The 11,213-nt window shown below is 57.1% G+C and overlaps 2 protein-coding genes across 2 annotated transcripts in view; one reads left to right on the top strand and one right to left on the bottom strand.

Moving 5' to 3' along the window:
• Positions 1-914: 914 nt before the first annotated feature.
• On the bottom strand, positions 915-9,290 carry LOC126989346 (uncharacterized). Its single transcript, XM_050847970.1, has 3 exons — positions 8,886-9,290; positions 4,746-5,384; positions 915-1,223 (listed from the first exon to the last, which is right to left on the bottom strand). The coding sequence occupies exons 1-3, from the start codon at positions 9,288-9,290 to the stop codon at positions 1,059-1,061; spliced, it is 1,209 nt and encodes a 402-aa protein (XP_050703927.1). The 3' UTR covers positions 915-1,058.
• A 959-nt stretch (positions 9,291-10,249) lies between these two features.
• LOC126989305 (uncharacterized) overlaps positions 10,250-11,213 on the top strand; it is a gene marked incomplete at its 3' end in the record, with an annotated part of 37,734 nt that continues 36,770 nt past the window's right edge. The window contains exon 1 of the mRNA XM_050847936.1: positions 10,250-10,775. Within this exon, the coding sequence (XP_050703893.1) occupies positions 10,444-10,775 (332 nt within the window). The remainder of the gene's footprint in view (positions 10,776-11,213) is intronic.

Raw genomic sequence — 11,213 nt, 5'->3', positions numbered from 1 at the left:
TGGGAAGCTTGTTGCAGCACCCGACAACTGAATTTCAGCATTTTGCTGTCACGTCTTTTCGTTCTGGGTTTTACCTATAAAATAGCGTCACTATAAAACATCCGCCCCGTGAGCTGGGTCTGGTCACTGGTGCCCTGCCGCTGCGGGGGGGCAGGACTTTATAAAAAAGTGTGTGTCTTCAGGTTCATTGGAAGCCGACATTTTACCCACACTGGAGCTGATGCCGTCACCGTGTAAATATTACCGTAGTGATGAAGGGAAGCCGAGGCCCTGAGGCGGCGCCCCTCGGAGTGGTGTTGCAGGCCGGGCTGGGAGTGTTGCGTCGCCCGGTAAAGTGTTGGTCATGTTGTCACCGTGTGTCGTGTTTGGGTCGTGGCGGGAGCTCATCTTTTTCCTGTCGTGTGTGTGTGTGTGTGTGTGTGTGTGTGTGTGTGTCTCGAAAATGGGAACATTGAGTTATTTATATATAAATGTTTTATTACAAAAAAATATTGACAGCGTTCAATAAATAATGTAGTTAAGCGTTGGCAATGAACAGTAACACAATAAATAATGAATAAATAAATGTGATGAAATACAATGAAATAATGTGAACATTTCGTGGAGCTCGGCGGCGTGTGGGTGTGTGGCCACGGCAGGGGCGGCGGCGGGAGGGGCTGATGATGACAATGATGATGGAGTCAGCGCCGTGCCCAGGGCGCCGCGTCGTCCAGGCTGACGGCCACGCTGACGCGGTGCTGAGGTCAGCGCCGTGCCCAGGGCGCCGCGTCGTCCAGGCTGACGGTCACGCTGACGCGGTGCTGAGGTCAGCGCCGTGCCCAGGGCGCCGCGTCGTCCAGGCTGACGGCCACGCTGACGCGGTGCTGAGGTCAGCGCCGTGCCCAGGGCGCCGCGTCGTCCAGGCTGACGGCCACGCTGACGCGGTGCTGAGGTCAGCGCCGTGCCCAGGGCGCCGCGTCGTCCAGGCTGACGGCCACGCTGACGCGGTGCTGAGGTCAGCGCCGTGCCCAGGGCGCCGCGTCGTCCAGGCTGACGGCCACGCTGACGCGGTGCTGAGGTCAGCGCCGTGCCCAGGGCGCCGCGTCGTCCAGGCTGACGGCCACGCTGGCGCGCCCCTCCACCCCCGCCTCGCCGCGCGCCACACAGGTGTACACGCCCGCCAGGTCCTGCCAGAAGTCGGCCAGCACCAGGTAGGCGTGAGGCAGGTGTCGGCCGCGGCCCAGCTGGAAGGCGTCGGCGCCGGGCGTCCACGACGGCAGCGGCTTGTCGGCGGCGTCCCGCCACTCCACCTCCTGCACGGCGGCGGCGGCGTCCACCCAGCAGAAGAGGAACGCCTCGGCCAGGGGGGCCACGGCCACGCTGCTGCCGTTGGCGATGACGGGCTGGGGGGCGGCGGCGGCGGGGGCGGCGGTGGCCAGGAGGGGCATGGAGAGGGCCACGGCCACGGCGGTGGCCAGGGCCAGGGCCAGGGCCACGGGACTTGTCTGTCGGGGCATCGTGTACTTGGAGACTCTTCCGGTGTCGGCGGTGGCGGTGCTGCCGGGGATTCCCTCTGATGAGTCTCGGCGCTGTGGCTGCTGCTTCAGGAGTGAGTCTTTCTGTCGTGGTTAGCTGGCTGGCCTTGCTGCTGCTGCTGCTGCTGTGTCTGGCTACGGCAGGGCGCACGAGTACTGTCGGGGCTCGCAGTAAAGTGTGCCGCCGTGCCCGCCGACACACACTTATATTCGCCCGCTTCCCCCCCCCAGCGCCAAACGATCCCCGCCACGCAGCGCACAAACGTGTGTCAGCCTTGTGCGGCGCGCGGCGATAACACGCCGGGAACTTGTCTTGGCGGCGCGGCACGGATTGGCGCGCTGGGCGGTGTGTGTGTGTGTGTGTGTGTGTGTGTGTTTACATTTATCTCATAGTTTTATTATATTTTCTTATTCTTTTTTCTTGTTTTATTCCTTCTTTTTAAATCTATTTTTATGTATTTTTCCTCCATCATCCATTTACTCTTCCTCTGTCCTTCCTCTTGTGTCCTCCTCCTCCTCCTCCTCCTCCTCCTCCTCCTCCTCCTCCTCACGTACTCAAAACCTCAACCACATTCCTCCCCGAACTCCGCACCACCTCCACATTCCTCCTTAGTCTCCTCCACCTTCTCCATCACACAGTCTGTCTCACGTACACACAACCTGAACCAAATCCCTCCTCCTCCTCCTCCTCCTCCTCCACATTCCAGATCCACGTCATTCCTCCCATTCCTCCTTTACCTCCATATCTCCTCCACCTCATCGATCACTTAATCTTTCTCACGTAGACATAATCTAAACCAAGTTCCTCCTCCTCCTCCTCCTCCTCCTCCTGTTACGTTTATCTTTTAATAATCTATTTGACACCATTACCGCGATCCCTTATCTCACACACACGAATCTCTGTATGAAAGATAAATAAAAGATAACTGGTAGCGTCGGGGGTGACATGAACAGTTTGTGTGTGTGTGTGTGTGTGTGTGTGTGTGTGTGTGTGTGTGTGTGTGTGTGTGTGTGTGTGTGTGTGTGTGTGTGTGTGTGTGTGTGTGTGTCAGTGTGTGTGTGTGTGTCAGCCAGGCGTCACGGTGTTGAGTGACAGGGATCACAAACGTTTGCCTCACCTTTGCTACGTGATCTGGACATGTTCGCTACAGGACTGACAAGCTCGTGATGTGCCGCACACGCACACACACACACACACACACACACACACACACACACACATTACGCCACTGCTCGTAATCCGTTATCTGTGTTTAGGGCAAAGGAGGAAGAGGTGGAGGAGATGATCTGCGGTGGACTTTGAATGATAAAAAAACAACTTCCGCTGCGTGACGTGAGTTAGGTGCTGGTGAACTCTACGGCAGCCTTCCCCCGCCTGTACTTCCTCCCGCCTGTACTTCCTCCCGCCCACGACTACTGTTTCAAGAGGAGGGTATCAAGACGCCGCCCCTTCCGAAACTGACCTCTCTTGGCCTCTCAAAGTCGTTTCTTCTTGCCGGAGCAGCGCCCAGCGGGATCTTTTGCTGTTGTGTTGTCCTTGCCCTGAGCTGCCTGCCTTGCCGTATAGAGGAAGGGTTCTCGCCTCGTGCATGAGAAAGAGGAGGTCGAGCACGTTCTATATGGATGAAGAAGGAGCAGTGGAGGAGGTGGTCGTGACTTGTTGCTGCTCTGAACAAACTGTTGTGATGTTTTTAGGTGAAATAATCGTTGGTAACTGTGTACCTAACTCCGGGGAAGCTCATTCCGGCGCCCGATAACTGTATGTCATGAACGCTTCCAAGTGTTCAGGTGCTACGCTCCGCCGCTTGAGACTTACAAGATCGCTACGCTCCTCGCGCTGCTCGGAGAAAGAGGAGGCGGAGCGGATTTTACACGGATGAAGAAAGTGCTTTAGGTGCTCGGAACTTGCTGCCGCGGTGAAGAAAAATGTTGTGACGTGTTCAGGCGAAGTGATCGCTCGTAACTTTGTATCTGCCTTTAAGGAAGCTCGTTCCGGCGCCCAATAATGAACGACTCTAAGCATGTTGGTGTTACGTTCTATTGCTGTGGTTTCTACCCACACAATGAGCGTCACTAAAAAACACCCGCCCGCGTCACCACGATCTGGGTCTGGCCACTGGTGCCATAACAGCCTGCCGCTGCGGTGGGGCAGAGCTAGGAACAAAAGTGTGTGTGTTCAGATTCACTTGAAGCCGAGATTCTCCCCGCCCCGGGGCTGCTGCCGTCCCCGTGTAGACACACCGCTGTGAAGGGATGGCGAGGCACAGAGGGGGAGGCGGCACCCCTCGGAGCAGTGTTGCAGGGAGTGTTGCGTCACCCGGCAAAGTGTTGGTCAGGTTGTCACCGTGTGTCGTGTTTGGGTAGCGGCGGGAGGTCATTTTTGTCCCGTCGTGTGAGCGTGTGTGTGTGTGTCTGTGTTTGTGTTTGTGTGTGTGTGTGTGTGTGTGTGTGTGTGTGTGTGTGTGTGTGTGTGTGTGTGTGTGTGTGTGTGTGTGTGTGTGTGTGTGAACAAAAATGGGAACACAAAGTTATTTACATTCACATGTTTTATTACAAAAAATAAATAACAGCGTTCAATAAATACTGTAGTTAAGCGTTGGCAATGAACAGCAACACAATAAATAATGAATAAATAAATGTGATGAAACACAATGAAATAATGTGAACATTTCGTGGAGCTCGGCGGCGTGTGTGTGTCGGCGGCGTGTGTGTGTGTGGCCACGGCAGGGGCGGCGGCGTGTGGGTGTGTGGCCACGGCAGGGGCGGCGGCGTGAGGAGCTGATGATGACGATGATGGTGTCAACGCCGTGCCCAGGGCGCCGCGTCGTCCAGGCTGACAGCCACGCTGACGCGGTGGTGAGGTCAGCGCCGTGCCCAGGGCTCCGCGTCGTCCACGCTGACGCGGTGCTGAGGTCAGCGCCGTGCCCAGGGCTCCGCGTCGTCCACGCTGACGCGGTGGTGAGGTCAGCGCCGTGCCCAGGGCTCCGCGTCGTCCACGCTGACGCGGTGCTGAGGTCAGCGCCGTGCCCAGGGCTTCGCGTCGTTCACGCTGACGCGGTGCTGAGGTCAGCGCCGTGCCCAGGGCGCCGCGTCGTCCAGGCTGACGGCAACGCTGGCGCGCCCCTCCACCCCCGCCTCGCCGCGCGCCACACAGGTGTACACGCCCGCCAGGTCCTGCTGGAAGTCGGCCAGCACCAGGTAGGCGTGAGGCAGGTGTCGGCCGCGGCCCACCTGGAAGGCGTCGGCGCCGAGCGTCCACGACGGCAGCGGCTTGTCGGCGGCGTCCCGCCACTCCACCTCCTGCACGGCGGCGGCGGCGTCCACCCAGCAGAAGAGGAACGCCTCGGCCAGGGGGGCCACGGCCACGCTGCTGCCGTTAGCGATGACGGGCTGGGGGGCGGCGGCGGCGGGGGCGGCGGTGGCCAGGAGGGGCATGGAGAGGGCCACGGCCACGGCGGTGGCCAGGGCCAGGGCCAGGGCCACGGGACTTGTCTGTCGGGGCATCGTGGACTTGCTGACTGTTCCGGTGTCGGCTCTGGTGGGGCCGCCGGAGACTCCTGCTGTGTTGACGGCTGTGTCGGCGGCTGTGTCGGCGGCTGTGGCTCCGCGGCTGCGGCTGTGGACGGTCTCCTTGCTGTGCGTGTCTTCCTGAGTGTGTCTTCTTCCCTTGCCGCTGACGGGGACGCCGCTGCTGCCGTGTGTGGTCTCGTCAGTGTTCTGCTGCTGCTGGCACCGCCGGCGACGACTCCTTTGCGCTGTGTCTGGCTTGTGCTGGTGCTGCTGGAGGCGGTGTGCTGCGTCTTCTTCAGTCCTTCGGCAGGGCGTGCTGGAGGTGCTTGTGCTGTCAAAGGCGAGTGTGGCGCCGTGCCCCTCAACACACCCTTATATACAGCCCCCCCCGCTTAACGTTTTCCGCCACGCATTGCGCGACCCTGCGGCAGCCCTGTGCGGCACGCGGCGATAACACGGCGGGTACTTGTCTTGGCGGCGCGTCACGGATTGGCGCGTGAGAGACAGAGGGAAAGGTGAAGACTTAAGATGAATCACTGATAATCGTTTTGGCCTCAACGTATAGTTACTTCCTCTCTCTCTCTCTCTCTCTCTCTCTCTCTCTCTCTCTCTCTCTCTCTCTCTCTCTCTCTCTCTCTCTCTCTCTCTCTCTCTCAGTGGCCGCGTCCGGAGCAAGGTGACGCAATAAGTTCGTGTCTTGTTTAGGTCAAGGTCACGTGGACGACACCAACTTGCCTTAAGGGGCGCGGTCAGCTTGTTTTTTTTTTTTTTTTTTTTTTTTTGCTTGTTTTTTTTTCTACCACCTTGGCAATTTTTTTTCCCTTTAATTTTTTTCTTGTTTTTAGTTTGGGATTTTCTTTCCGTTTTTTTCTTCCAATTTTCGTGTTTTTTTCTTTTTACGTTGAGTAGCTACCTGTGTCACGCTCAAGGACTGTAATAAGGTCGGCATTACAAGGCACCCTCGCTTCTCTCATCACCTATTTCTAAAGGTCAGCGAGCGGGTCATCGTGTTCTAATGATTGTCTCTTCAGGTTCACGGTACAGAGGAAGGGTCGCACTACCACCAGGGTCATAAAACTACCCCTGGAAATGCCCACAACTCCTTCGAAAGTCTTGTCAAATGTGTGTTTCTTTAGGTTCACGGTACAGAGGAAGGGTCACACTACCACCAGGCTCATAAAACTACCCCTGGAAATGCCCAGAACTTCTACGAAAGCCTTGTCAAATATGTGTTCTTGGTCGGCTAAATGACTTATAATATGACCTTTTTTTAAGCTCATCAGTGGCTCAGATGGTCTGCTGCCCTTCCTTATGTTCTGAAGGCCCAGGTTCGACTCCCGGCGCTCACTAGTGTACATTTCGAATCATTAGTATGTGTGTGTGTGTGTGTGTGTGTGTGTGTGTGTGTGTGTGTGTGTGTGTGTAGCTTAATGTATACCTTGTTCCACTCGTGTATGTATTTTGTATAACTCATGTCTGTCACTACGTATGTTTGTGAACGTATTGTAGCTGTGTGCGTGTGTGTGTACGTGTTCCGTATATACTATTCATGTAGAGTTTGTGTTTGTTTCGTGTTTGTCTTGTTCAGTACGTGTGTGTGTGTGTGTGTGTGTGTGTGTGTGTGTGTGTGTGTGTGTGTGTGTGTGTGTGCGTTCAGCTTCGTACAACACTTAAACACATCACAACACAGACGCCACGTGTTCAGCGTCTTCGTTACAACATCTTCGGTACAAGTTTGAGGCATGATTAGGAAGTGAGAAAGGGTAGCGGGTGATTGTGTACCTCTGATAACGTGTTGGCGATAACAGAGAGAGAGAGAGAGAGAGAGTAGTAGTAGTAGTAGTAGTAGTAGTAGTAGTAGTAGTATAACAATAGTTCATCTACATCTACTACTACTACTACTACTACTACTACTACTGCCACCACCACCACCACTACTACTACTACTACTACTACTACTACTACTACTACTACTACAACAATTACTACTACTATTACCTTCATTAACTGTCTTTTTTTCATTCTTCCACAGGTGAATATAATGAGATGAGCTGAGGTGAGGTGAGGAGGGGGTGGGGGTGACATGCTACTACTACTACTACTACTACTACTACTACTACTACTACTACTGAATTGAACCCTATTGAGCTCACTGTTACCACCACCTCCACCACCTCCACCAACAACAACAACAACATCAACGCAAGGTAGGTGGGAGATACGGCATTCATGTTTTCGCCTCATTTTCCTTTTTGTAATGTAAGTTTTCTCTGCTGTCTCTCGCTCCTCCATGGTGACGCGGGGTAATGGTTTGTGCTCGGCCATTCTGTGTTTTCTCTGCTGTCTCTCGCTCCTCCATGGTGACGCGGGGTAACGGTTTGTACTCGGCCATTCTGTGTTTTCTTTGCTTTCTCTCGCTTCTCCATGGTGACGCGGGGTAATGGTTTGTACTCGGCCATTCTGTGTTTTCTCTGCTGTCTCTCGCTCCTCCATGGTGACGCGGGGTAATGGTTTGTACTCGGCCATTCTGTGTTTTCTCTGCTGTCTCTCGCTCCTCCATGGTGACGCGGGGTAATGGTTTGTACTCGGCCATTCTGTGTTTTCTCTCGTGTTTTTTTCTTCCTTGTGGTTTTCTTTTCATTTTCTCTTCCGTGTATATATATTTTTTTCCTTTTTTTCTCCGTCCATCTGTGTTGTGTTATGTCATTCTGTATTTTTTTTAGCTTAGTTTTTTTTTTAATTAATCTTTTTTCTTAATTTTTCCGCATTCTATTATTCATTATGCATTTCCGTTAACTTATATATTTTTTTAACTTTTTCTGTATTCTGTCTATTTTTTAAACTTCCTCTGCTCATTCATTTTTTAACTTATTCTGCTTTGCTTGTAACTTTTTCTGTATTTTTTTCTTCATTCATCATCTTTGTCATTGTTCTTCCTGCTGCTGTGACGTGCACCTCTTAGGAAGGAAAATGTCTGTGTGTGTGCGTGCGTGTCTGTGTGTGCGTGCGCGTGCGTGCGTGCATGTGTGTGTGGGCGTGTGCGAGCTTCGGCTAAGGGTGTGAGCAGCGGTCCGGGGGCCCAGACATCATTGCTGCGTTGCCGCGTGCCACGGCAATGCTGACGCGCTGCCTCAGCCATGCCGTCTCACGGGGCTCCCCGCTGCGCTGCCTGAAGCGCCTGCCGATGTCCTGCAGCAGGTCTCCGAAGGCAGGTCCCAGCACGCCGCTCGTCTCCACGGCGAGGGGCACGAAGTCGTATCGCTGGGCGAGGGCCGCGTAGCGGTGACGTGTGTGTGTGTGTGTGTGTGTGTGTGTGTGTGTGTGTGTGAACAAAAAGGGGAACACAAAGTTATTTACATTCACATGTTTTATTACAAAAAATAAATAACAGCGTTCAATAAATACTGTAGTTAAGCGTTGGCAATGAACAGCAACACAATAAATAATGAATAAATAAATGTGATGAAATACAATGAAATAATGTGAACATTTCGTGGAGCTCGGCGGCGTGTGGGTGTGTGGCCACGGCAGGGGCGGCGGCGTGAGGAGCTGATGATGACGATGATGGTGTCAACGCCGTGCCCAGGGCGCCGCGTCGTCCAGGCTGACAGCCACGCTGACGCCGTGGTGAGGTCAGCGCCGTGCCCAGGGCGCCGCGTCGTCCAGGCTGACAGCCACGCTGACGCCGTGGTGAGGTCAGCGCCGTGCCCAGGGCGCCGCGTCGTCCAGACTGACGGCCACGCTGACGTGGTGCTGAGGTCAGTGCCGTGCCCAGGGCGCCGCGTCGTCCAGGCTGACGGCCACGCTGACGCGGTGCTGAGGTCAGTGCCGTGCCCAGGGCGCCGCGTCGTCCAGGCTGACGGCCACGCTGGCGCGCCCCTCCACCCCCGCCTCGCCGCGCGCCACACAGGTGTACACGCCCGCCAGGTCCTGCCGGAAGTCGGCCAGCACCAGATAGGCGTGAGGCAGGTGTCGGTCGCGGCCCAGCTGGAAGGCGTCGGCGCCGGGCGTCCACGACGGCAGCGGCTTGTCGGCGGCGTCCCGCCACTCCACCTCCTGCACGGCGGCGGCGGCGTCCACCCAGCAGAAGAGGAACGCCTCGGCCAGGGGGGCCACGGCCACGCTGCTGCCGTTGGCGATGACGGGCTGGGGGGCGGCGGTGGTGGTGCTGGGGGCGGCGGTGGCCAGGAGGGGCATGGAGAGGGCCACGGCAACGGCGGTGGCCAGGGCCAGGGCCAGGGCCACGGGACTTGTCAGTCGGGGCATCGTGTACTTGGAAACTCTTCCGGTGTCGGCGGTGGCGGTGCTGCAGGGGATTCCCTCTGATGAGTCTCGGCGCTGTGGCTGCTGCTTCAGGAGTGAGTCTTTCTGTCGTGGTTAGCTGGCTGGTCTTGCTGCTGCTGCTGCTGCTGTCACTGTGTCTGGCTACAGCAGGGCGCACGAGTACTGTCGGGGCTCGCAGTAAAGTGTGCCGCCGTGCCCGCCGTCACTCACTTATATTCGCCCGCCTGCCATTCCCCAGAGCCAAACGATCCCCGCCACGCAGCGCACAAACGTGTGTCAGCCTTGTGCGGCGCGCGGCGATAACACGCCGGGAACTTGTCTTAGCGGCGCGGCACGGATCGGCGCGCTGGGTGGTGTGCGTGTGTGTGTGTGTGTGTTTGCTGCCGCTGTGAAGAAAAATGTTGTGACGTGTTTAGGCGAAGTGATCGCTCGTAACTTTATATCTGCCTTTAAGGAAGCTCGTTCCGGCGCCCAATAATGAACGATTCTAAGCATGTTGGTGTTACGTTCTATTGCTGTGGTTTCTACCCACACAATGAGCGTCACTAAAAAACACCCGCCCGCGTCACCACGATCTGGGTCTGGCCACTGGTGCCATAACAGCCTGCCGCTGCGGTGGGGCAGAGCTAGGAACAAAAGTGTGTGTGTTCAGATTCACTTGAAGCCGAGATTCTCCCCGCCCCGGGGCTGCTGCCGTCCCCGTGTAGACACACCGCTGTGAAGGGATGGCGAGGCACAGAGGGGGAGGCGGCGCCCCTCGGAGCAGTGTTGCAGGGAGTGTTGCGTCACCCGGCAAAGTGTTGGTCAGGTTGTCACCGTGTGTCGTGTTTGGGTAGCGGCGGGAGGTCATTTTTGTCCCGTCGTGTGAGCGTGTGTGTGTGTGTGTGTGTGTGTGTGTGTGTGTGTGTGTGAACAAAAATGGGAACACAAAGTTATTTACATTCACATGTTTTATTACAAAAAATAAATAACAGCGTTCAATAAATACTGTAGTTAAGCGTTGGCAATGAACAGCAACACAATAAATAATGAATAAATAAATGTGATGAAACACAATGAAATAATGTGAACATTTCGTGGAGCTCGGCGGCGTGTGGGTGTGTGGCCACGGCAGGGGCGGCGGCGTGAGGAGCTGATGATGACGATGATGGTGTCAACGCCGTGCCCAGGGCGCCGCGTCGTCCAGGCTGACAGCCACGCTGACGCCGTGGTGAGGTCAGCGCCGTGCCCAGGGCGCCGCGTCGTCCAGGCTGACAGCCACGCTGACGCGGTGGTGAGGTCAGCGCCGTGCCCAGGGCGCCGCGTCGTCCAGGCTGACGGTCACGCTGACGCGGTGCTGAGGTCAGCGCCGTGCCCAGGGAGCCGCGTCGTCCAGGCTGACGGCCACGCTGACGCGGTGCTGAGGTCAGCGCCGTGCCCAGGGCGCCGCGTCGTCCAGGCTGACGGCCACGCTGACGCGGTGCTGAGGTCAGCGCCGTGCCCAGGGCGCCGCGTCGACCAGGCTGACGGCCACGCTGACGTGGTGCTGAGGTCAGCGCCGTGCCCAGGGCGCCGGGTCGTCCAGGCTGACGGCCACGCTGACGCGGTGCTGAGGTCAGCGCCGTGCCCAGGGCGCCGCGTCGTCCAGGCTGACGGCCACGCTGGCGCGCCCCTCCACCCCCGCCTCGCCGCGCGCCACACAGGTGTACACGCCCGCCAGGTCCTGCCGGAAGTCGGCCAGCACCAGGTAGGCGTGAGGCAGGTGTCGGCCGCGGCCCAGCTGGAAGGCGTCGGCGCCGGGCGTCCACGACGGCAGCGGCTTGTCGGCGGCGTCCCGCCACTCCACCTCCTGCACGGCGGCGGCGGCGTCCACCCAGCAGAAGAGGAACGCCTCGGCCAGGGGGGCCACGGCCACGCTGCTGCCGT

This window comes from Eriocheir sinensis, unplaced genomic scaffold (assembly GCF_024679095.1).
Source record: "Eriocheir sinensis breed Jianghai 21 unplaced genomic scaffold, ASM2467909v1 Scaffold113, whole genome shotgun sequence".
NCBI classification, from domain to species: domain Eukaryota; kingdom Metazoa; phylum Arthropoda; class Malacostraca; order Decapoda; family Varunidae; genus Eriocheir; species Eriocheir sinensis.
Note: the sequence above shows the minus strand (reverse complement) of the source record. Positions and strands in the feature narration are given on the sequence as shown.